Below are 27,151 nucleotides of genomic sequence, written 5' to 3'. Positions count from 1 at the left end.
GCTTATTTCTTTGGGCAATTTAGTACCTTTCAAAGCCTTAGTTCTCTCACCTGGAAAACAGTCCATACTCAGATACACCATTCAGGGCTCTTCTGATAATGGATTAGCTCATGGATATAAAGCACTTAACACAGCTGGCATGTGGTATGTATTTGTGAACTGGTGCCTTTCCACTAAACTGTAAACTTCATGAAGGCAAGTGCCATGCCTTTTATCTCTGTCTCTTAAGTGCTGGGCACACTGATAGGTACTTAGTATATTTATAGTAAACTAGGACCTCAGTGCACAAATGTGCACACCTTGAAAGAAACTGTGGGCAGCAAGGCTGTGGTGGGCTCAGGGGCAGGTCTTTTTCATCCTCAATGTTCCTGCCTCCCACCATTGCCCCCGGTCCCCTGTCTGCCAGTAGCCCCACTCCCACTGCTGCTCCCATGTGCTGACAATGCTGGTCCCGCTTGTACCCGCTGATGGGCTGATGGCATGGTGCTATTGGGGTCAGCACCAGCAGCAGGTGTGAGCAGGGCCGGTGCTGTCAGTGGGTGCAAGTGATGGCTGCTGCCCCAATTGCCCCTCAGGAGCAAGGGGAGGTAGAGAAGCCCTCAGGGGAGTTGAAAGAGACGGCACCAAAGCTATCAGTGTTGGTGCCAGGCACCGGCAATGGGTGCAGGCAGTGGCAGCGGCTCTGGTGCCAACAGCAGGTGGAAGTGCCGGGCAGCACCCCAGTGTACAGAGCAAAGAATTTTAGTAACTATCAGAGGCTTACCCTGATGACAGCGACCAGCAACTCACCTTGGTCACCTGCTCCACCAGCCCGCCACAGCAGATGCCCACCATGTTCTGTGCTCTGCTACCTGCTGTTGACACCTGCCATGTCCCATGCGTACACCCTGGCTCTCAATGCATGTAATAGTGGCCGGTCATTTGGTTGTTTGGTTGTTCCACCATTTGGTCTATTTGCATATTGCATGGAATGTTCTCCTCCTGCTATATCTCTTTAATTTTAAATTCTAGAGGTGGCCTCATTAACTACAGTTAAGGAGTTTAAATTGCAAGAATTTCTCCTCTTACTCACTAACTAACTACCTTGACAACTTTCTCTAAGCTGTTGTCTCAATAGCTATCATTTATTGAATAAAATACTAATTTTAGAAATAAATTAGGCATTACTTCTAGTTTTTTAATTTGCTTATTCTGACATTAATAAGACTTTAAAGTCTGTTAAATTTGCTACAAGTAGGTGGGTTATTTAAGAGATAAAGAAGGTGTAGTTTTAAGAGACTAAGTAGCTAAAATAAAAATTGGCCAGGTTAGGACAGGGCTAAAGGAAAAGAATGTCCTGCTGTTATTCTCACTGTATTGGTATGGCCATCAGAACTGTTATGACTTGTTCACTGGGAATTCTGAGAAAAATGGCAGCCACATCAGAGTTCGCTTTTATTTAAGTAAATATAATGCAATGTTTTCATTTTTAAAAGAGCAGTACAATGTAATCTTGAAAGTAAGTTTAAAAATTCAAAACAGAATCAATAACTGGTTCACCAAAAGTAAGGAAAAGTAAACAACTTTTAAAAGTCTGTGAACTATCTTTTAATGTTATATTAGTATACATATTTAGGGTATTTAATTTCTCATTCCATGAAGGCCAACTCTATTGTTTTTATTTTTATCCTCTTTAGTATAATTATTTTTAGGTAAGGAAAATACTGATTTTTTGGAAGGGGGACAAAAAAAAAGTCACCCAGGCTATTTTCCATGAAATTGTAAGCAATTATAAAAGAACAAACTAAGTGGGGGGAAATAAAACGACACTGTTTATAGTAGGCCCATTTTAGAAAGTAAAAGCTGACATTTGATTTCTTACCAAAATGTTATTTATTTCCATCATAGAGATGGACATGTTTATTGTTTTAGGACCTAAGTCTTAGAAAGGTCAAGGCTTGGAGGCAGGAATTGGGTGGGAGGGTTTGGAGGAGGAAAGGACATTGAAAAGTAAGATATAACCTTGGCTTTATTTTTTCTCAGAAGTTATATAAGGGCAAGTTCTAGGTCATTTTCAAAGCATTACAAATTTAAGAGGTTCCCATAAATTTGCAGAGACAATGCCATTTTAAGTCAAAGTGGAAATTTATGGTCTATTACTCCATCTTAATTTCATGTTACTGTACAAAAAAAAAGGGGGGGGGGAGGTAAACTTTATAAAAACTTCAAATGTGTTCGTCCGACCTGAATTTCCAGACTCTCCTTTTAGTTAAATAAAATACTTATTTAACCCTGAATGCTTTGTTTTCATTTTCATGAGGATTTTCTTGAGAGTTAATTATAAGAAAGTAAAGAGGCAATGTAAAGAGGCAAATAATGTATTTGTATTTTTTAAAATGATTAAATGACTTAGTTATTTAACCAGATATCTGAAATAACATAATCTATTTTATAACTATTGTATATAACCTGAGGTTTTGTTTTGTTTTTCCAAATAAGATACTGCCTTTAGGCTCATAGGGTTAGTTTGTTATCTGTGACCCCTACTTTATTTTAGATATTTCCTCTCTAGTAAGACAGTTACAATCTCCAAATAATTTATCAAGGCAGGCTTTTTTTTGAAAGAGGCTAGCATGTAGTAATGATGGTCACATGGACAGAAGGTACACAGACATCCAGGCTTGGCTCTGAGCTATCCATTAGTGAATGTGTGACCATGACAAGATATTTAGTCCCTCTGGCCTTCATTTCCTGGTCTGTAAGCTTAACCTTATTTCAGCCTGGCCAGTGTGCCTCAGTGGTTGAGTCAGGAGGTCGTGGTTCTCTTTTGGTCAGGGCACATGCCTGAGTTGTTGTCTTCATCCCCAGTGTGGAGAGTGCAGGACAGACTATCTTTTAACATTATATAGGGTATTTATTTCTCTCCTTCTTTCCTCTCTAAAATCAATAAAAAAATATTTTTTAAAAAATTAAACTTAATTCAGCCATAATAAGGATTCAGTGAAAGAGTATATGTAACATATCTCGTTTAGAGCAAGTGCTTACTAAATGGTACCCAGTAACTAGATAGTGCATAGTGGACAATAAATTGTACCTACAAATAAACCCCAGCAAGTAGACACCCTAGTGAGAGAATTTTCTTTTGGATGCCATGTTCCCCTCATAGTCTGATGAAAGAAGTGGCCCTGGTGGACTGATTTTTTATTCTGTCCTATATGCCTGGAACATAATGGTGTTCCACGTGCTAATTTTTGAATGAATGAGTGAATGAATGAATTGCAGTTTTATCAATGCCTTCTGAGAAGCAAGTGATGGATCTCAAAATTTGAGGTCCTCTTGAGGAGGCAGGTCCTAACTCAATCTGAATTTTTAAAAACGATTGAATTAAAAGTTACCATGTGAATGCTGCACTTGACTTCCAAACTCTCCAGAACCTCCATTTTATTCTAATTTTTGTAGATTTAAAGTATTCAAAAAATACTTTTTTGAAATTTTTAATCTTGGGTAATCCAGAGTATACAATGATGTGTCATTCTATAGAGATACAAACAAGAATGTAGCAAACTATTCTACTATAATATATAAGTGATTGACAAAGCAGGTTTTATCATTTTGGCAAAGATGGAAATTGGTAAAATGCTCATTCAGGTTATTCCGTCAACTGAAGTTATTACCTTCTCATTCTTTGAAAATCGGTTAACTGAGAATTTGACTTATCAGTATACCTCAGTTTTCCCATTTAAAGTACAAATATTTTATTATAAAATAATGTTAGTGAAAACAACCATTTCAATTAACCATCCCAGACTCATCTCTTCTTTTCATCTAGGACTGGTTTTAAGCTTTGCAAACAGGGTTACCATGTAAAATATAAAATGTCCATTTAAGTCTTATGCAGATAAATGACAGATAATTTTTTAGTATAAATATGTTCCATGCCATATTTGGGACATGCTTATAATAAAAAAGTATTCCTTATTTCTCTGAAATTCTAATTTAGCTTGGCATCATGTTTCTTTTTTTGTTTGTTTTGTTTTTATCTGATTGCTTGTTTGCTAAATCTGGAAATATTATTTCCAAAGGATTTGACATGCAGTCAGGCTGAAGTACATCTGACCCAGGTTACTACTATGGAAAATGTAATTAAATCCCTCCATCTCATTTACACCTTGAACTGTTAATTTTTTTTTCCTCCCAAGCATTGCTGAAAGACTCAAAATTTTTGGTCAAAGGCCAATCAAGATTCCCTTTTACTGTTCTTTGTTGTTTTTGGATGAAACAGACAGACAGAAGGGATGGTAGTCTGTCCTCCAATGTATTCACTGGCCCAATAGGGGTTGGGTATGCTAGATTTGTGGGTTGTGAACTGCCCCCTAGACAACTCTGAATTAGAGAAAGGATATTAATTTGGTAAAGGTTCTGCTCTTGTTACAATATTCAAGTTAATTGTGTTTTGCTTCAAATGGTAACATCTGGTCTTCATTACCAGCTAAACATTTCTTTACAAAAGCTAGTTTTGAATCAAGCAGGTGTGACCACATTGGCTAAAAATCTATTTTTAACGCTATAATTTTATAGCCCTCCCAGTAGTTTTTATAAATCTTTTCATACGCCCCATTGAATTTATTGTTAGTTTCTAGATCCCATTTGGAAAAGGTGCTTTGAAAATGGACAGCTGCCTTTTATTGTGTTAATAATTTGATTCATTCAATGAATATTTGTTGAGCAAATACTATTTATAAAGCAAGGCTTTATAATTTAAAAGAAATTTTTTTATAATTTAAAATAAAAAATTTAAATATGACTTTGTTCTTCCATCAAGAGAACTTAAAACGTGGGGAGGCAAATAGTAGTCATCCAAGGAACTGAATGTGGCCATTGATATATGAGAAGACCTCCAGAAAAGAGAACCATCCCCAGTTGAAGAGATGAGAATAACTGACATGGCATTTGAAAATGGGTCAAGATTTTAACTGTTCAGATAGTGGGAAGGGCAAAATGCAAGGAACAGAATGAGAAAAAAAAAACCTCCCTATACCTGACACCCCTGGTGAAGAAGTTCTTCATTTCAGTTGCCTCTATCTAAAGGGGTAAATGAGAAGAGGCTATGCAAGGACATCCTATGGAAGGCCTGGCATCCTTGGTTAAAGTGCATGCATAAACATCACATGGTCTCACTCATTTGTGGAATATAATGAACAACATAAACTGCTTAACAAAAACGTATCCAGAGACAGAGGAACATCTATCAGACTGTCAAACCTCAGAGGGAAGGTAGAAGAGGGTGGGAGTAAAGGGGAGAGATTAACCAAAGGACTTATATGCATGCATATATACTAGTAAACCTAACCAATGGAGACAGACACCAGGGGGGTGAGGGCATGAATGGGAGGATGGGGGCAATAGGAGATAAGGATACATATATAATTACCTTAATCAATAAAGAAGAAAAGAAAGTGTATGCATAATTTCTATGTGAGTAGGCACAAACTGTGTGGGGAAAAAAGTTACATGATCTATACTGTATATCAGTCCATGATCTAGAATGTATCTCAGTAATTAATTCTTAAGGTTCAACTAATAACATGGACATAGTTTAATTCTATCCTATATAATAAAGAGGTAATATGCAAATTAACCCTCATGCTGTCACAAGTTGGCTACACCTAAGGCAGAGGCAGGGTTTCTGTAATGAAAAATTAGTAGGGGAACTGAGGTCATGCCCCTCTCCTGGCAGGGCTTGAGTAGGGACCTCAGGCTGTGGCCCCTACCTGGTGTGGCTTGACAGGGGACCTCCAGGTGTGCCCCTGCCCTGGTGCTTGCTGGGCAGGGGTTCTTCAGGCCATGCCCTTCTCCCAAGGCTGGGGGAGGGGAGGGGGGGGAGACACATCAGGGTGTGCCCCTCCCCACCCAGCGGGGCTTGATGGTTGACCTCAGGCCATTCTCCCCACTTGGTGGGGCATGACGGGGAACCAGAGGCCTCACCCACTGCCTGCTTCCAGGCCAGGGGACCTGATGCTGTGCCCCCAGCCCAGCGGGGTTTGACAGGGGTGGGGCCAGCCAGGTCTGGATCTTGATCAACTGAAGGACTTGTATGCATGCATATAAGCATAACCAATGGATGCAAAACACTGGGGGGTGAGAGTATTTATGGGGTTGGGTTGGAGGGTGGGGGGAGCAATGATAAGATATGTAGACATATAATACCTTAATTTAAGAAATGGGAAAAAATAAAAATAAATTTTTAATAAAAAATAGGTTATTATTCCTGTGCATGTCTTTGTTTGAGATGTGTTATTTTGAAAGGAGAATAATTGAAATGTTGAACATTTTGTTTTTAAGCTCCCAATCAATTATTGAATGATTGATATTCTCATTATTCTCAAAAGTTACATGGGTTGCTATAGAAGATATAAAGATCTATGATGTTATTAATTGTCTTGAAAAAACTCAGAAAGGAAAGAAATGTATGTTCTTAACGATTTTTTTCTCTATTGGAATGTGGTATAAGGAGGGAAGTTTAATTAAATGATACAGAGACTTAAACATTAATAGGCATGGGTACAGAAAATGTTTTACTCAATATGTCATAGTCTTTCTAAGCATAAAATCATTTTATATTATTTCATTTCATCCTCTAGATTATCCTTGCTCTGGAATGTTGGGCATGGTATCTGGACTTATTTCTGACTCCCAGATTACAGCCTCAAACCAAGGGGACAGGAACTGGATGCCTGAAAACATTCGCCTTGTGACCAGTCGCTCTGGCTGGGTACTGCCACCTGCACCTCATCCATACATAAACGAGTGGCTCCAAGTGGACTTAGGGGAGGAGAAGATTGTGAGGGGCATCATCATTCAGGGGGGAAAGCACAGAGAGAACAAAGTATCCATGAGGAAGTTCAAGATTGGATACAGCAACAATGGCTCAGACTGGAAAATGATCATGGATGACAGCAAGCGCAAGGCTAAGGTAAGATCCAGGAACAGGGAGTAAATGGACTGCCAGGAGGAAGTCCTTCCTCACATCCTTGACTTACTCAAGGACCTTCGCCCTTTCCTGAGGAAGAAAAACTTCTATTTCCTTTCATTCCTGAGGTCAGTGACCCCAATTCTAGGACAGACAGGATTGAGGTATAGAAAGTGATGTCTGAGATCACATGGAAAAGAACTGCAATGCTGGCCACCTTTCCCTCCCTTAGGGTTGGCAGGTAGTTGGACACGGACAGGATACAGGGTAACTGAGAATGGGACCAGGCGGTTGCCATCAGCAACTGGGCAGAAACTTAAAATCTCTCAGCAGACTCTAATTTATCAATTAATCCCTTCCTTTACCATTTGGTCTTCCTTCAAGTGTATTTTTTAAATTTTTAATTATGATAAAATATGCATAACACAAAATTTACTTTCTTAACCTTTGTAGGTGTGTAGTTCAATAATGTTAAGTATATTTATATTGTTCAGCAACCAATTTCCAGAACTTGCAAAACTGAAAGTTTGTGTCCATTAAGCAATAGCTCCCATTTCTCATCTCCACCAGTCCCTGGAATCCACCTTTCTACTTTCAGTCTCTATGGATTTGACAATGTTGCTGGAAATCAGCAACTTCTTGGAGCTGCTATCACATGGCAACGTGTGCTGTAGTGACATGTTCTTCAATACGAGGCTTCTGAAACAGAAAGATAACAAATTACCATAACCTCTGGAAGGATGCACCATATGCTTCCCTGTATTGTCCATGCACATGTCTGCTATCAAGTCTAAAGTTATTACATTGCATATAGAATTCCACAAGAAGGCAACACATAGTTTTCAATTTTAATAAAAACAAACAAACAAAAAACACACAAACCAAGATTGGTTGAATGTGTTTAATTTTATCCCTAAAATATGATATTAATTATTATCATCTTTCTATGGTATTTAAAACCATGAAAGCTTCTACGTTGTTTATATAGAGCTTAATAAGTTACCCCTAAATGCCCTTTCCCAGAAATAAGATAATTATATCAGAAAAGAAACTGGTAAAACCTTCAACTTAGAAGCTGTACATATTTATAAATTGTATAAAGATATTTAAACAAACTATATTTAAACTTACAAATGAAGGTTACCTCTTTAGTATGCCATGTACAGTAAACAGTAAAATGAGTACTATTTTGTGAAATGAAACAGCACTTTAATGGATTTAAATCTATGCCCTCTCCTTGCTTCCTACTCTCAAATGAAGGACAAGATATGTCAGTCTTTGTATTAACTAAACTTTTCAGGAGCAAATAGAAGATCTAAATACACAAAGCCCTCTTCTAAAACATGATTAGTAAAAGGACACAGATTTTTTATAAACGATCTCATGTTAGTGAACTTAATCCAGTTCTGCCCAGCCAGTGTGCTCAGTGGTTGAATGTCAACCCATGTACCAGGAGGTCACTGATTCTATTCCTAGTCAGGGCATATGCCCAAATTGCAGGCTCAATCCCCAAGGGGGCCAGGCAGGAGGCAACTGATGTGTCTATTTCTCTCTCCCTTTCTATTTCTCTAAAAATCAATAAAGACATATATATTTTTAAAAATTAGCACTGTTTTATATGGCTCTTCATTGCTAATATTCTTCTCATTTCATCACTGACAGCTTTTATAATGCATTTACGTTGTTCTAATTCTTTGCTCAAGTTAAAATTAGAAGAGTCTGGGACACAAGAAAGAAAATATCTATACACATATGATAAAAACTCTGAAAATCCTTTAGAAACCACAAGTTAAAAGAGTGTTCTCCTATGATTGTTGAAGCTATGTTATTAGTATACTAGAGGCCAGATACACAAAATTTGTGCAAGAATAGGTCTTCCTTTAGCTGCCAGTACTAGCTTCCCTCTGATACCCAGGATCCAGGCTTCCCTCCCTCTAGCCGCTGGCACCCAAGACCCAGGCTTCCCTTGCAGCCCCAGCTTCATCAAGAAGGATGGAAGGATGTCCAGAAGTATGTCCAGTCTAATTAGCATATTATGCTTTCATTATTATAGATTACCCTTAATTGATAACACTTAATTGAGCCTAACAGTAACATATGTCAGATTCTCAATTACTGGCAGCAACTAATTCTATCAAGAATGCAGAACCCCCGCCAAGGGGGAATTTATTCTTGAAAATAATAGAAGGAAAACCTAATTGAGAGAAGTGGGTCTATGTTAGTAATGTACTTTGAGATTCCTGGAACTTTTTCTAAGTCAGAAAGGACCAATTAATTGACTTCTAGAACTCAGAAAAGCCCTGGTTATGTCACAACCTGCCTAATCTGTCTGTCTCCTCCTACATGTGTCTCCTGTTTTGCCATGACATTTCCACCATTGAAATATAGCTTCTTTGGCTGCTTTATGACAACTATTCCCACTCCTGCTGACAGGGCCTGGGGCTGGCCATACACTCAGTCTGATGTACCAGGTTTAGTAGCTTAGAATGAGATAATTTAAAGAAAACAATGAAACTAAGTGTGTGGACTTGGGCAAAGAACTCAATTTCCTGATCTTCAATGTTTTCATCTGTTGAAATTATGATATTTGACTAGATTATTTTCAAGGGCAGAGGCATCACAGCAGTATGAGAGTGAAGGGCACAAGTTCAGACTGCCCATGTTTGAATCTTAGCTCTATCACTTACCATATGGCCATGAAAAAAGTTGCTTAACCACTCTGTGGTTCATGTGTAAAACAAGGGTAATAATAGAAGCTACCTCGTGTAGTTGTCTTAATGATTAAATGAATTAATATATTTTAAGCACTTTAAACAGTACCTTTCTCCAGTAAACATCTTAGGTTGTTTGATATATAAAAGGCCACTCCTAATGATAAAGCAATTTGATTTTTCTAAACTTGCCTCTCTCCTCTTCTCCCATTCTGGACTGGATTTTAAAATGGTGTATGGAGAAGAGGATATATAGTGAAGCTTATCCATTTCTAAAAAAGAAAAGAAGCCTAGTCATTGGCTCAATTTGCTTATGATTCCACTCAAGGATTTTGACCTTCCTGTCAATGTAAAAAAGGAAAATAAAATAATTCAGCAGTAGCACTGGCAGTGGATAACCTAGCTTCTGAAAATATGTCATTGACTTCAAGTTAGAAATGCACTTGACAAAGAGGTGCAATTCAACCCATGCATCAGAACATCACTTAGCAGACAGGGCTCTTGTTCCCTTCCTGATAAAAGGAGGTCTTTTATCTACAAACTAGAGGCCTGGTGCATGAAATTCATGCATGGGGGTGAGTGTCCCTCAGCCTGTCCTGCACACTCGCCAATCAGGGACCCCTTGGGGGCAGTCAGACATCCCTCTCGAAATCCAGGACTACTGGCTCCTAACTGCCTGCCTGCCTAATGCCCTCAATTGCTCTCCCCTGCTGACCTGGTCAACCCTAATGGCCCTCCACTGCAGGCCAGTTCACCCCCAACTGCCTCCTTGGCCAGCCTGATTCCCCCAATTTCCCTCCCCTGACAGCCTAATTTTACCCCTAACTGCTCTCCCCTGCCCGCTTGATTGCCTTTAACTCACTCTGCTTTGGCCCCCACCACCATGGCTTTGTCCTGAAGGAAGTCTGACATCTGGAAGATGGCTGGTCCACCCAGTCTAATTAACATATTACCCTTTTATTAGTATAGATAGATTATATAGGATAGGTTGCTTAAATGGGGGGTGGGGGGGAGGAAGAGTAGCTTTTTTTATCAGGAGGAGATGCTCTTGGCAGACAAAAGTACATCAACCCTATATCTGGACTGATAGCCATATGCACTGTACTGTCAAACTGGTTATTAAAAAATTGAACTGCTTTCTTACACCAAACAGCTGTTGCCCTTAAAACCCCTCCTCAACGCCCATCTTAGGCTCTGCCTTTGCAGTTTACCCAGATTAGGTTCTGATTGGTTTGTTTCTATGCAGTCAGCATTAAAAGCTCCATCTCCCAAGCAGCTATTAGCTCCGCACAGTTTACCCAGATTTGGTATTGATAAGTCAGTTTCTATGCTAGTCAGTGTCAAAAGCTCTGCCTCCTAGGTAGCCATTGGCTCCTCTGGGAAACCCAGAACGGCCCTGCCTTCACATCAGCACCAGCCTTTCAGTCATGCCCCCATGTCCCAGGCCTCTACTGGGTGTATCTCTGGCCACTCTGAAAAGCAACACCTTGGGTCTGTGCTGGTGACAATTTTGAATTCTCATCCCTGACCTAACCTTCTTTTAGTGTGAGCTCCATGAAGGCAAGCATTTGTCTTGTTCATTCTTTGTTCACTCATATACTTTACCTGTGTCTATGCATCTATGCTAGCCCTGCATGGTGACCAGTCAAATAGTCATTTTGTTCATCACAGTCACCCAGGTGCTGGAACACCTTATGTAAATAGAATTTTCAGGCATTGGAATAACACAAGTTCTTGAGTAAACAGCATTTGCACTACATTAAATTTATTATTTCCTTCTTCAGCAATTTAATTCATCCCTCTTCTAGAGAACCCACTCATTTAAGAGATTGTAACAGGAGTAGTTATTAAAAATGTGGTGATTATTATAAGCTCTAAAAAGTGGTAAGTTCTCTTCTTGGATCACAGTCCTCCACCTCAAGGAAGTGGTAAAAGTATCGCTTCTCTAAGACACATCAACATATCATTTAAAAACATGTTTCATGACTGCTTCTGGCAAAACCTCAAAGCATACTCTCATTTCTGAGAAATGACATTTATCACTTCTTAAAGAAGTCAAATTGTTTTTTCCTTTCTCATTTATGAAAGAATGTCAGGCATTTACAATGTGGTAGAATGATCCCTATTTCTCTGCTCTATTAAAAGACTGGAGAAGAGACTCTTCTGCTGAATGGGAGGTTTTACTAATAACTGGTGTTTTTCATACTTCACAGTCTTTTGAAGGCAACAGCAACTATGATACACCAGAGCTACGAACTTTTCAACCTCTTTCCACACGATTCATCAGGATCTACCCTGAGAGAGCCACTCATGGTGGACTAGGGCTAAGAATGGAGCTGCTGGGCTGTGAAGTGGAAGGTAATTACAATTTAACTTTCCAAGTTTTTGTTATTGATTAAGGTATTACATATGTATCCTTATCCTCCCTATGTGCCCCCCCAACCCCCATGCTCATGCCCTCGCCCCTTGGTGTCTGTGACCATTGGTTATGCTTATATGCATGCATACAAGTCCTTTGGTTGATCTCTCCCCCTTCCCTCCCACCTTTCCCTATCTTCCCTCTGAGGTTTGAACATCTGGTCAATGCTTCTCAGTCTCTGAATCTGTTTTTGTTCATCAGTTTCTGTTCATTATAATCCACAAATGAGTCAAGTAATGTGATATTTACGTTTCTCTGACTGACTTATTTCACTTAGCATAATGCTCTCCAGCTCTAAGAAAAGTATGAAAACATGCTCAAAGTCACTAACCATACGAGAGATGCAAATCAAAACAACAACGAGGTACCATCTCATACCTGTCAAAATGGCTATTATTAAAAAATCAACAAACAACAAGTGCTGGTGAGGATGCACTACTGGTGGGAATGCAGATTGGTGTCAGCCACTGTGGACAATAGTATGGAGTTTCCTCAAAATAAACTAAAAATGGAACTCCCATTTAACCCAGTGATCCCATTTCTAGGAATATATCCCAAGAAACCGGAAACACCAATCAGAAAGGATATACACACCCCTATGTTCATAGCAGCACAATTTACAATAGCTAAGATTTGGAAACAACGTAAGTGCCCATCTGCAGATGTGTAGATTAAAAAACTGTGGTACATCTACACAATGGAATACTATGCTGTTGTAAAAAAAAAAAAAAAAGGATCTCCTCCCATTTATAACTTTCCCAGTTTTTAAAAAATTTTGTTTTTTCATGCATTTATACCCCAAAAACCTACAAATTGCACTATTTTTCCCTAGAGGCATTCCTCTCAGTGCCTGCTAAACTCAACATTTTAGCCCATTCTCTGGAACATTCTAATCCGAAAACCAATGCCTCCAGCATCTACTTTTGTCTTCGTTACACAACTTCTTCAGATTCAGTGGGGTTGTCTCCTTTGACTTTTAAAAAATAATAATTTATTGAAATAAAATTTACATAACATAAAATACACCATTTAAAAATAAACAATTTAGTACATTCATAATTATTTGTGCTACCACTATCTCCATCTAGTTCCAAAACATTTTCATCACTCCAAAGTAAAACTCCTTATCCATTAAACAGTTTGCCTGCTTTCATCTCCCCTAACCCCTGGCAACCACCAATCCCTTTGATGCTTTTAGTGTTGTTTAGAAGTCTTTGTCTAATCTAGGTTTCTGTATGTGGTGTTGATTACTATTGCATACCAGCAGGAAGCAGCATTTGGTAGACTACAACATCAACACATTCTCTTTCATGAATTTCTTAGGCTGCTGCAGGGACACAAAACTTTACATGAGATAATGTATGTGAATATACAGTGAGGTCTATTTAAGGTTGTTACTGTATAAACTTATGTTATCATTTGAAGGACAGATCAAGGACAAATTCAGTCCCCACATGGACCTCAGAACAGTTCTCTCCTCTGCATTTTTATCACATAATATATGAAATCAACGTTTGAAAATTTGATATAATAGTTGCTTATGATTTGTGTGTGTGTGTGTGTGTGTGTGTGTGTGTGTGTGTGTGTGTACATTAGAATTTCCACTGCCTTACTTTTAGGCATCAATGAGTAATCGTATACCAACTTTTTTTTATCTCTGTAGAGGTCTTTCTCTATGTTATCTCAAAGAATGACTATTGCAGATACGCAGATCTTCTTTAAATATATTTTATTGAGAGGAAGAGAGAGGGATAGAGAGTTAAAAACATCGATGAGAGAGAATCATCGATCAGCTGCCTCTTGCACACCCCCTACTGGGGATGTGCCTGCAACCAAGGTACTTGCCCTTGACTGGAATTGAACCTGGGACCTTTCAGTCCACAAGCCGATGCTCTATCCACTGAGCCAAACCAGTTTCGGCGATACGCAGATCTTAATTCAGCATGTGCTCACAGTTGTTTTGAAGAATTCTTTCTTACTATTATCTTCTGTAGTTTCAAAATAATGTGTGTTTTCAGCTACCCAAATGTAATTACATTTCTGAGCACATTAAATATAATAAAATTTTTCTTATGCACTATAGATCTTAAGCTATGAATCACAATACTAGTGAATAATTCATAGCTACTTTTCTATGTGGTTATTTTTTTAAAAGCTATTATCTCTCATTCTTTATTGTGTAGATGTTTCCACATCTGTAATCATGTCCCAGACCTCTAAATTATCCAGTCACTATCAACACAGCCAAAAAACAAACAAACAAACAAACAAAAAACATGTGCCAGGTCTCTGGCAAACATGCCAAGAAAAAGGATGGGCACATTGAACGAACTGCAGACTCATTCATTCAATTTACTGAGAAAATGTGGTCATCTAAAAAAGGAAGTCTGCTACTTTGAGACAGATCTTTAGCCTGGATTCTGATCCAGAGAATCACACTGATTTAGGAGGTAGAATAAATGGATGGTTAAAAAGACTACACCTAGTGGCAGTTTGCCAGTGTCAATTCTGTAGTGAGGTAGAAGTTATTGAAGGAATTTGCTGCAGATATTTTCAAGTTCTCACAGAAGTGTGGAAGTTGCCCCTAGTCATTTGAGAAACCAACATTAGGGAAAGTAACGTCAAAGCTTTAAACATGATTTGTGAAAGGGAGTGCTTTTTGTCTTCTTTAAATTGATTAACAGATGTTTTATTAAATATCTACTTTGTGTCTTGTTCTACTGGAGATATTTAGAGATACACAGAAAGAGGATATAGTACATCTCAGCCTTCCATGAATATCCATCCTATTTGGACTAGCATTTACATTTGAGAAAAATTAGAGAACCACAAAGATAAAATATTTTAAAGTATTCAAATTAGGGCATGGAGATCATTTGTTTCCTGCTTTTTTTTTTTTCCTTTTTGATTTAATCTTGGTACTATTCTGGGCCACTACCAATGTAGAACACCTCCTTTGTAAAAACGGTAAGGAATGAAAAAAAAAAAAAAAAAAACAACACAGAGAGAACTGAAAAAAACACACCACACAGTTTTGAATACTTAAAAATAGCACATTATCAAGAGCAAGGAGATCTTAGCAAAGACAAGCATCTGAATTGCCAGAAAGGATGCTGTTAATTCAGTGAGAATAATAAGTAGACCCTGGGGGCCTCAGTTCCAGATGGTGGAGAAAGGAGGTGCTGTGCTTTCCTCCTCCCATGACCACATCAAAATTACAGCTAAATTATAGAACAATCAACCTGGAGAGCCACCTAAAGACTAACTGAACAGAAGTCCTATAACTAAGGATGTAAAGAAGAAGTCACATTGACATCAGTAGGAGTGGTGGAGACACAAAATATGCTGTTTCTACACCCATGTGTGGCAGTTAGGAATCGAGAGGGATTTATTTGCTGCAGAGATTCCCTCTGAGGAGTGAAGAGTCCTAGCCTCACACTGGACTCCTGAGCCCAGAGCACTAGTGCCAGGAGAAGGAGCCTTCATAACATCTGGCTGTGAAAATCAGGGATAACTTCATCTGTCTGGGTGAGACAGAAAGCTCCTGGAAACACAGGTATCCTGGTATCCTCTTAAAGGGGTCATGTACAGACTCCCTCACTCATAGGCACTCACTCTGAGGTCCGGCAAAGGGAGAGTGTGGGAGGTGCAAAAGAGATGTATGGGTAGAGGCTGAATTGTGTGGCTTTGGAAAGAGATGAAGAAACAGCCACAATTGCCCCTCCCATACAGTAAAGAGGCCAGCACTATCTATCCTGTGTTGAGCCCTCCCGCCACACAGCCTGTGGGCATAGGTGGGCACTAAATTTGAATCCAAATTAACCTGGTGAACACCACTCACCCCACCATGGTGATTCCCTGAGACCCTGTCCCACACAACTCTCACACTGCCACAGTGCTTTCAGGAGCTGGCAGCTGGACTCAGCAGGGCATTAGCAAGAGCTCTTTCAGCCACAGGCAGCCAGCCTTGGCCTCTACTCCAGTCATTCTTAAAAACCCTCAAAGGTATGCAGGCCACAGGAACGAGGTGCCTGGCCTCCATGTGCACTGTGCCTTTTGATGAGTGGACCAAGGCTTGATACTGACTCAAAATCTGAATCTGCATTAACTGGTGAACACCCCTCACTCCACTCTGATGATTTCCTCAGACCCCACTCAACTCCTTACACCACCAGGGGCTCTTTCGGTGTCTTAAACTTTAGTATTTCTTAAAAATTCTCAAATGTGAGGCCTAAAGCAGGTGGCAGCTGGGCTGTAGTGCCCTATGTGTCTTGATGAGTGGCCCCAGACTCTACACTGGCACCAATAAGAATCTGCATTAACCTGGTGAATACCACCACCCCATCCATCTCATTAACTGCATGAGGATCTTTCAGCAGCTGTGCATGATGGGCATCTGGGAGGCTGCAGGTTTTCCTGGGATAAACTGTGTCTATTGCTGAGTGACCCCAGGTAATTTACTGGGGCAGCCAGCCTCAATTTGGTTTGCAGCATGGCCTCTTCTACACACCTCCAATATAGCATAGGTATCTAACAACCAAAGGTAGCTTTTCAGTTTATTCCAGATCCCCTTTTGTCAGTCATAAGCAGAGTCTGACACTGGTCTGAACTAGTCTCTCCTAAGAAGCCCCAGAACCAACACACCTAGTATCTGGCATCAGATCACAACAGAGTACCCACCCAATTAGCTCTACAAATGGCAAATCAAATAGGTGGTCTCAGTGGGCAACAGAGCCTCACTGCGGCAAATCCTGCTCTATGAAGTGACCCTAACACAGAAGCTTGTATTCTACAGTCAAGGCTAAACCAGTCAGTATGAGAGTTAACCCAACTCACCAACATGTCAACAGCAATCAAGGTTCAACTACAATAGGACAGCACACACAATTGGAAGGCCCAGCTTAGGGGATCAGGGAGACTGTGCTACTGGTCCCAGAAGATACCTAGAACGCCACCTAGCCAACACCTGGAGACATAGAAGATCTACCTAACATATAAAAGCAAACACAGAGAGGAGACAGTGAAACATGTCTAAAAAAAAATAGGAGAAACCCTAGAAAAAATGCAAGCAATCTACCAGCTTCAGAGGATGCTCAAGGAACGCAAGGGTAGAATAGAGGAAAACAGTGAGAATGCCACACAAAGAAATAATATGCATAAAAAAAGATATATAAAACATAAAAAGTAACCAGTAAGAAAAACAAAACAAAACAATGCTTAAATTAAGACTACAGTGTAAGAAATCAACAGCAGATTAGATGAAGTAGAAGATTAAATTAGTAATTTGGAAGTCAGGGTAGAAGAAAGCATCCAATTTGAATAAGCAGGGGGAAAAAAGTTTTTAAAAAGAGGATATTTTAAGGGACTCTTGAACCACACTTACTATAACAACACATCATGGGATACCAGAAGGAGAAGAGAGAGAGAGAAAAAGGTTGAAAACCTATTTGAAGAAAGAATGACTAAAAACTTCCCTAACCTGACACAGAAAATGGACATACAACTCAAAAAAATTACAGAGAATCTCAAACAACATGAACCCAAAAAACCCAAACCAAGACACATCATACTTAAAATGGCAAAATTTAAAAGACAGACAGAATTCTAAAAGCATCAAGAGAAAGACAGTTAGCTACCTACAAGGGAACTTTCAAAAGACTGATTTTTCAACAGAAACCTTGCATGCTACAAATATTGACACAAAATATTCAAAATAATGAAAAACAAAGACCTACCATCAAGACTATCATTTAAAGTTGAAGGAGAAAGGAAAGCACGTAACATATGGTTGTAAAAAATAGTTGGGATTCTATCCTCTAGGGAGAGACAGGAGTCTTCTAGAAACACAGGTCTTAAAGGGCCAATGCACAAAATCTCATCACAGCCAACTCACCCTGGGCTTCTGCAGAGGAAGATGGGGTGGAATAGAACCTGTAAGGAGAGACTGGGGCTTTGGGCTCTGGGAAGAGAGCCAAAGGGACAGCTGCCAGAATAACTGCTGCTGAGTCCCTCTCCCATGCTGCATATGTCATTTTTCTTGGGCAGAGCACTCTCCCCTTTATAGCATCAGCCTGAGGAATGCAATAGCCCCACCTTCTGAACTCTTTGTTGCCCCACAATGCAAAGCTCATGCCTTGCTGAGGAGTCAGCTTCCTAGGCTGGAGTGTAGAGATCTGGGCAAACTCAGTTGTGTTGCTTTGGGATGGGAGCAGTATCCCCTATTTTTATTGTTCTGACTGGTGGCTCTGATTCTTAGAGTAATTGCTAATCTCACCCTCTGAGTTTCCACCAGACAGCGGGCTCAGCCTCCTGATTCCTGGTGGCCCCACCCTGCCAAACACATACATGCTAGGTAATCTAGATAGAATCCGAGACAGACCAAGTTTTGCAGGGGCCACTCCCCTTACCTCCCCCCAAGCCTGACTGACATCTCCCTCTCATAGGAGATCCACTAGCTCACCCTCTTGACTTCTGGAGGCTCTGCCCTGCTGAGCTTGGGCTTTAGGCAGAATCTGAGACAGACTGAGTTGTGTGGCTCTAGGAAAGAGTCCATTTTTTCTCTCGCATACCAGACCAATGCAGAGCCTTTCCTTCACATGTCAAAATCTTGGTCTGTTTGGGCCTGATAAACTCTGCTTGGCTTTGCCCTCATGAGTTCCTGAAACCCATACCCCACCACAGAATTGCAGGCACTCAGTGGGAAATAGCTGGACTTGGTATACTCTGGGGCTTTTGCTGAGTGGCCTCAGGCCCAGCACTGGCACATAGTTTGAACCTGAATCAATTTAATGAACTCCACTTGCCCCTACCTGGCGACTCACTGAGAACATAATTCCTGCAATTTGAATTACCACCAGAGGCTATTTCAGTGACTGAACCCAAGAGACAGCCAATAAGCAGAAGCAGGCAGAGGCAGATCTTGTGATTCCTTGGGTCTTCTGCTGACCTGCCCCTGGGATCAGTGTTGTTGGAAGCCAACCTTGGTTCACAGCTTGATCCTTCCAATGCATACCAAGCCAACAGAGGCAGTCACAAACTGTGCAATGCTTTGTAGCTTCAAACAGGTTTCACAGGGCAAGTCACTGGCAACATCTGACATTGAGCTGCACCAAAGTCCTCCCCCTCCAAGGGCCCCCAAATCAACACACCTGGTGGCCAGCTTAAGACATCAGAGAAGCATCTGATAAGCTTCACAAGTAGAATATCCAAAGGGAGATCTTGGCAGACACCAGACCCTGCTGAGTTAATTTTGTTTCATGTGGTCAACACCTGCACAGCACCTCATGCACTATGATCAGGGTCTATACTCACAGTTAGCCAGTTTAAGTTTGACCCCATACACAAATAGGCCAATAGGAATCAAAACTCCAATACAGCAGGAGAGCCCACATAATCCACACAAGGGATATTCTTGGAGCACCCAGCTCAAATGATCAAGGAGACTGTGACACTGGGTCTCAGAGGACACCTACTACATACATCCACGCTACCAATACTGGAAATCATAGCAAATCTACCTAATCCATAGAAACAAACACAGTGAAGCAGTCAAAATGGGGGGAAAAAGAAACATACCCCAAATGAAAGAACATGAGAAATCTTCAGGGAAAAAAAAGAGCTAAATGAAATGGAGGAAAGCAATTTACCAGATATAGAGTTCTAGAATAGTGATTTTCCCCTATGTTCATAGCAGTACAATTTATAATAGCTAAGATTTGGAAACGTGCCCATCAGCAGATGAGTGGATTAAAAAACTGTGGTACATCTTCACAATTGAATACTACGCTGCTATAAAAAAGAAAGAACTTTTACCATTTGCAACAACATGGATGGAACTGGAGAGCATTATGCTAAGTGAAATAAACCAGTCAGAGAAAGATAAGTATCACATGTTCTCACTAATATGGAGGATATAATGAACAATATAAACTGATTAACAAAAAGGCTGGGGAAGTAGAAGGGGTAAGAGATCAACCAAAGGACTTGTATGCATGCATATTAGCATAAGCAATGAACACTGACACTGGGATTGTGAGAGCTTGTCATGGGATCTGGGAATGACTGGAGAGGGATCAATTGGGGAAAAGAGACATATGCAATACTTTAAACAATTAAAAAGAAGGAAAAAATAACACACACACAAATAATAATGGTTTTAACAATGTTTGAGGAACTTAATAATAACTTCAAGGAATATATTGAGAACTTCAACAGCATGAAGAAAAAATAACAAATGAAGAGCATAATATCTCAAATGAAGAATATACTACAAAGGAATAAACATGAACAGAGGATCAAATCAGTGATTTGGAAGACAAAGTAGCAGAAAACAGCCAATCAGAGCAGCAAAGAGAAAAAAGATTTTTTTAAAAATGAGCATAGTTTAAAGGACCGTTGAGACAACATGAAATGTAACAACACTACTTCATAAGGCTACCAGAAGGAGAACAAAGATTAAGGGATTGAGAACCTATTTGAAGAAATGATGGATAAAAACTTTCCTAACCTAGTGAAGGAAAAAGATCCAAAGAGGCCCACACGAAGACACATCATAATTGAAAATGGCAAAGTTGCTGAAACCGGTTTGGCTAAGTGGTAGAGCGTCGGTCTGTGGACTGAAAGGTCCCAGGTTCGATTCCGGTCAAGGGCATGTACATTGGTTGTGGGCACTTTCCTGTAAGTGGGTGTGCAAGAGGCAGCTGGTTGATGTTTCTCTCTCATCGATGTTTCTAGCTCTCTATCTTTCTCCCTTCCTCTCTGTAAAAAATCAATAAAATATATTAAAAAATAAAATAAAATAAATGGCAAAGGTTAAGGATAAAGAGAGAATCTTAAAAACAGCAAGAGAAAGATAGTCAGTTGCCTACAAGGGAATTCCAATATGAATATCAGCTGTTTCTCAACAAAAGCATTTAAGACCAGAAAAGATTGGCATGAAATATTCAAAGTGATGAAAACAAAAGACCTATAACCAAGACTATGCACTTCCCAGAAAGGCTATAATTGAAAACTGAAGAAGAAATAAAATGCTTCCAGATGAGAAAAAGCTAAATGAGTATGGAAATTTTAACAATATTGCTTCTTCTTATCCATGACATGGTATATCCTCCCATTTATTTGTATCTCCTTTAATTTCTTTACAATCTTCTGATTTTCCAAGTACAGGTCTTTTATCCCCTTGGTTAAATTTATTCCAAGGTTGGTTTTTTTTGTTTTTTTGTTTTTGTTTTTGTTTTTGGATGCAGTTTCACATGGGATTGTTTTCTTACCTTTTCTTTCTGATAGTTTGTTATTGGTGTGTAAAAATACAACCAAGCTCAGCTGGTGTATCTCAGTGGTTAAGCACCAACCCATGAACTAGGAGGTCATGGTTTGATTCCTAAGTCTGGGTACATGCCTAGGTGTGTGATCAATTCCCATTGGGGGGGCATGCAGAAGGAAGCTAATTGATGTTTCTCTCACATCATTGATGTTTCTCCCCCTTTCCTTTCCTTTCTCTGCAATAAATTAAAGCATATTAAAAATAAAATAAAAAGCAACCAATTTCTTTTTATTTATTCCTTGACCTCAATGTTAATCCATCCAACATTTATTGTAAAAGCATACTCCTGAAGCAATCTATAGATTCAGTGCAATCTCTTTTAAAATACCAATGGAATTTTTTTTACAGAATTAGAACAAATAATTCTAAAATTTATATGGAACTTCAAAAGACCTCAAATAGCCACAACAATCTTGTTAGATATATTACTGGGAGTGCTAGCCATAGCAATTAGACAAGAAGAAGAAATAAAAGGCATCCAAATTAGAAAAGAAATAAAACTGTCATTATTCACAGATGACATGATACTATACAGAGAAAACCCTAAAGATCTTATTTTAAAAAAAAACTACTAGATTTAATAAATGAATTTGGAATGTAGCAGTACAAAATTAACATCCAGAAATCTGGACTTTTTTATACACCAATAACGAACTCACAGAAAGAAAAACAACAAAAATAATCCAATTTACCATCACACCAAAAAAATTAAGATACCAAAAAATAAACTTAACTAAAGAGGTAAAAGACCTGTACTCAGAAAACCATAGGACATTGAAAGAAGAGATAGAGGAAGACATAAACAAATGGAAGAACATCCTGTGTTCATGGATTGGTAGAATCAACATCATTAAAATATCCATACTACCCAAAGCAATTTATAGATTTATGCAATCCCCATTAAAATGCTAATGGTATATTTCACAGACCTAGAATAAACTCTCCTAAAATCCATCTGGAATAAAAAAAAGACCACAAATAGCCACAGCAACCTTGATAGAGAAGAATAAAGTTGGAGGGATCACAATACCAAATATCAAGCTATGTTACCAAGATACAGTTCTGAAAACTGCTTGATACTAGCTCAAGAACAGACATATAGACCAATGGAACAGAACAGAGAACCCAGCAACCAGCCCAACCTACTTTGCTCAATTAATATTCGACAAAGGAAGCAAGACCATACCATGGGAGCAGGATAGTCTTTTCAATAAGTGGTGTTGGGAAAATTTAATACATACATGAAAAAAATGAAACTAGACCACCAACTTACACCATACACAAAAATAAACTCAAAATGGATAAAGGACATAAATGTAAGATGGGAAACCATGAAAATCCTAAAGAATTCATAGGCAGAAAAATATCAGACATATGATACCAAAGCAACATCTTTACTGATACAGCTCCTAGGGCAATGGAAACTAAAGAGAAAATAAACAAATGGGACTGCATCAAAATAAAAAGCTTCTGCATGGCAAAAGAAACCATCAACAAGATAACAAGAAAGCCCACTGCATGGGAAAACATATTTGCCAATGTTATATCAGATAAGGACCTAATCTCCAAAATTTATAGGGAACGCATACATCTTAAGAAAGGGAAGATGAACAGTCCAATTAACAAATGAGCAAAAGATCTAAATAGACACTTTTCGAAAGAGGACATAAAGAAGGCAAAGAGACATATGAAAATATGCTCAAGTCACTAATCATCCCAGAAATGCAAATTAAAACAACAATGAGGTACCATTTCATACCTGTCAGAATAGCTATCATCAACAAATGACAAGTGATGGTGAGGATGTGGAGAAAAGGGAACCCTTGTTCACTGTTGGTAGGAATGCAAACTGATGCAGTCACTATGGAAAACAGCATGGAGTTTCCTCAAAAAATTAAAAATTTGACCTAGTAATCCCACTTTAGACATATATTGCAAGAAATAAATGACACCAATCAGAAAGGATATATGCACCCTATGTTCATAGCAGCACAATTTACAATAGCTAAGCTTTGTAAACAGCGTAAGTGCCCATCAGCAGATGAGTGAATTAAAAAAAATGGTGGTACATTTACAAAACGAAATACTATGCTGCTATAAAAAAGAAAGAACTCTTACCATTTGCAACAGAATGAATGGCCCTGGAGTGCATTATTCTAAGCAAAATAAGTCAGTCAGAGAAAGATAAATATCACATGATCACACTCACTTGTGGAATATAATGAACAACATAAACTGATGAACTAAAATTGATCAGAGACAGAGAAGCTTTGAACAGACCTATTCAAACTTCAGAGAAAAGGCAAGGAAGTTAAGAGATCAACCAAAAAGCTAAAGCCAGTTTGGCTCAGTGGATAGAGGGTTGGTCTGTGGACTGAAGGGTCCCAGGTTCAATTCTGGTTAAGGGCATGTACAATGGTTGTAGGCATATCCCCGGTAGCAGGTGTGCAGGAGGCACTGTTTCTCTCTCATCGATGTTTCTAGCTCTCTATCCCTTTCCCTTCCTCTCTGTAAAAAATCAATAAAATATATTTTTAAATGTTTTTTTTTAAAGTGTAGACTGTATGCCTAAACAGCATGCACAATATCTGTACATGCTGATTTCCTCATTACTGTTGGTGTGTGCTTTGGGACAGCTGTAGAAATTGAAACTAGCTACATTTCTACATTGATCATAACTCTGTTCAGTATTTAAGCACGATAACAATGTCAAATTTTTATTGAGAAAGCGTCAGTTACCAGCACATTCCTACTGGCTAGAAGCTATTAGAGAACATGCCCCCATTCTTGTCTGATTCTCAAACATCTCCAGCCTCATAAAGTGAGATGTATGCCCCAAACTGTAAAATAGTAAACAGTTTCCAAAAAATGAATAACAAGCCGAAAAAAAGTAGAGTGAACTAAATTTAAAAAACTTTAAAAGTGGACTTCGATTAATGTTAGATACCTTTCATTTACAAACTCAAAGGTATGGGAATACCTGCCAGCAGTGGAATGCCATCCTCTGGGAGTTAAGGTAAAATGACCCCAGGATATATCAGAAAAGTCCTCTCAGACACCTGATCTGGAGAGGGACCATAAATTTATGGAAACAGAGTTACTCTTTAAAGAGCACAAAAAAGAACAATATTGTACTAAAACTGAATGGGTTGGGGATCTCTTTGGGGGGGAAATATAATATGGACTTAGCAAATTTAGTAAGTACTAAGAATATAAAAAGAATTCATGCTCTAACTGGTTTGGCTCAATGGATAGAGCGTCGGCCTGCGGACTCAAGGGTCCCAGGTTCGATTCCGGTCAAGGACATGTACCTTGGTTGCAGTGCATACCCAGTAGGGAGTGTGCAGGAGGCAGCTAATTGATGCTTCTCTCTCATCAATGTTTCTAACTCTCTATCCCTCTCTCTTCCTCTTTGTAAAAAAATCAATAAAATATATATTTTTTTAAAGAATTCATGACAAGGGAGTTCTCCAGCACCTTGAATATGAAAGGAAAAACAGTTCATTCAATACATGTGAAATAAAAGTTCTCAACTCTAGGATCATGAATAAATAACTAGTGAGAATTCAAGAACTTTCAGGAAAAGGATGTTTATGTAGCTAACAATAAGAAAATGATAAGGCACTCAATTCCATTTAGTAGATATGGATCAACTACCAAAACAAAGCAGTCCCCAGTGGATACTGCAAAATTCAAGTCTATTTAGCTCCTGAAAGAGATGAACCATGCTCCTGGCCTCCTTGCCACAGATTTGAGTTTCCTACAAAATGTTAGTAGATTCAACAGCCAGAGGTTTAAGAATACATTTCAGAGGTGAGGTACTAATTCTTGGATCTTGTTTCAGCACCTACAGCTGGACCGACTACTCCCAACGCGAACCTGGTGGATGAATGTGATGATGACCAGGCCAACTGCCACAGTGGAACAGGTGATGACTTCCAGCTCACAGGTGCAGAAACCATCTCCATCCCATTGCTATTCCATTTCAGTTCATGCTGCCATTGAGACCACCTAACTAATGCCTGTTTGTGTTTGTGTAGCTCCTCATGGCAGTGGTCATGAGGGTGGTGGCAGAGCTGTCTCAACAAAAGCAGCCTTGCCAGAAGACATGCATTTTTGTTTTCTTCATGTAAAGAACTTGTTCTTAGTAGTCATGGCCACTTGAAATTATAATTTTAGTATTTTTAGAGCTGATGCTAGAATTATTTTAATTGAATAAGTATTTTTCCATGACTAAAAGTGCTAAACAGATCCCCATCTTCAATTCTCCACCCCATTAACACATTAATTTCTAGTACATAACTACACATTTTAGAATGCTTATTTTTCTTTTCTAGTGGGATACTGTTTTTTGAGTGGGCCCTTTATCCAACTAATTGATGAAATTAGGCTTGTATTTGTAATGAAACTTTTAAATTGGATTTGGTAAATCATTTTACATTAAAAATTTCAATAACAGAATCAATTGTCATTACACATTACCACCGACTAGCAAGTATATCAGGGCTGGTGTGTGCCAAATGTCTCACTAGTTAATTTAGAGTATTACTCCATAATATTCTAAAACCCTCAGAGCTAGCAAGTGACCTTCTCTTCCAATTGGAATGGCAGAGCAAATGTTAGGCAAATGAGGAAATGGGATTACACCAATTTTAAATTGGCCCAGGCAATTTCCACCCTATTGTTGCAAAAGGTACCATGGGACCTTTATCCGGGTCAAAATGCAGCTTCATATAGCATCTGACTCTCACTTTAGATTGAACCCTTGGATGAAGGTCTGTATTTTTGCTTAGAAAGGACTCAGAGAGCCCACATAATTAATTTTCATGTAATTTCACAACAGTGCATAATGTTATTGGATAATGCATTCATGTGGCCAATAAATGCTACATTGCTTTGTGCATTTGAAAATAAAACTTATATATGTAGCCATAAGCTACAAAAATTACTCTAATTAATACAGAGTTGATTTTTTTTGCAAGATGTCAAGTTCAAGCTTAAAACTCTACAGCTGAGGTTAGAAACAGAGTGCCATTCTATGAACCAGGTCCCCTGGAACCTTCCCAGGGTTGCTTGTAAGCACTGCCCCAAACCTCAGGCTTTTTGTAGACCATTTCACACATCCGTAGTGAAATTCCTCATAAAAAGGAATGGCTGCAATAATTGAAGTATACCCTTTTCAATTAGCCTCTTGTGGAGAGGGTTCTTTTCTTTATATACCCTAAAGTGGTCAGTTAATATAGATTAGAACAAAGCCTCAGATTTACAAAGCCTCATATCAGAACAACCAACTTTCTCATTTTTATATCAGTTCATTACTGAATCAATTGAAACTAAAACCTTTTAATGAAATAGAGCAAGTATGTTAGCCTGGAGCAAATTGTGTATGGCAACAATTATAAACCACAGAAAATGAGTCATTTATAGTGGAAAACTGGCAATACTTTCAAACTATAAGGTTATGGCTTATCTACAGCTTTTATAATCATATTTTCTGTACATAGAAAAAAATTTCATTCCTGTTCATATTACCATGGCAAAAAAAGTTATTTTCTCAGGCCATCACATTTGTCTCCATAATTCTATAAATATAGGCATGATACTCAGAACTTCTGGGGTGCTCATAATGTACAATTCATGCCCTCATCAAGGAGGGATTTTAGAAGGCATTTCATGCTTCATATGTATTTATTGCATTATAACCAAGTTTGCTTAGTGAAGCTATTTGGTATCCTTTCCTGAAAAAGGGT

General features: G+C 38.9%; 1 protein-coding gene across 2 annotated transcripts in view; it reads left to right on the top strand.

Annotated features, from left to right (window-relative positions):
• NRP1 (neuropilin 1) overlaps positions 1-27,151 on the top strand; it is a 160,124-nt gene that overhangs the window by 114,331 nt on the left and 18,642 nt on the right. The window contains exons 10-12 of one of the 2 annotated variants that reach the window (XM_084875803.1): positions 6,621-6,952; positions 11,874-12,018; positions 25,246-25,350. In XM_084875803.1, coding sequence (XP_084731929.1) covers positions 6,621-6,952; positions 11,874-12,018; positions 25,246-25,350 — 582 coding nt within the window. The remainder of the gene's footprint in view (positions 1-6,620; positions 6,953-11,873; positions 12,019-25,245; positions 25,351-27,151) is intronic. The other variant, XM_084875804.1, reaches the window with a different exon arrangement.

Source organism: Pipistrellus hanaki (assembly GCF_964339955.1).
Source record: "Pipistrellus hanaki genome assembly, chromosome: 1".
NCBI classification, from domain to species: Eukaryota; Metazoa; Chordata; class Mammalia; order Chiroptera; family Vespertilionidae; genus Pipistrellus; species Pipistrellus hanaki.
This window is presented reverse-complemented; position numbering and strand designations above follow the sequence as displayed.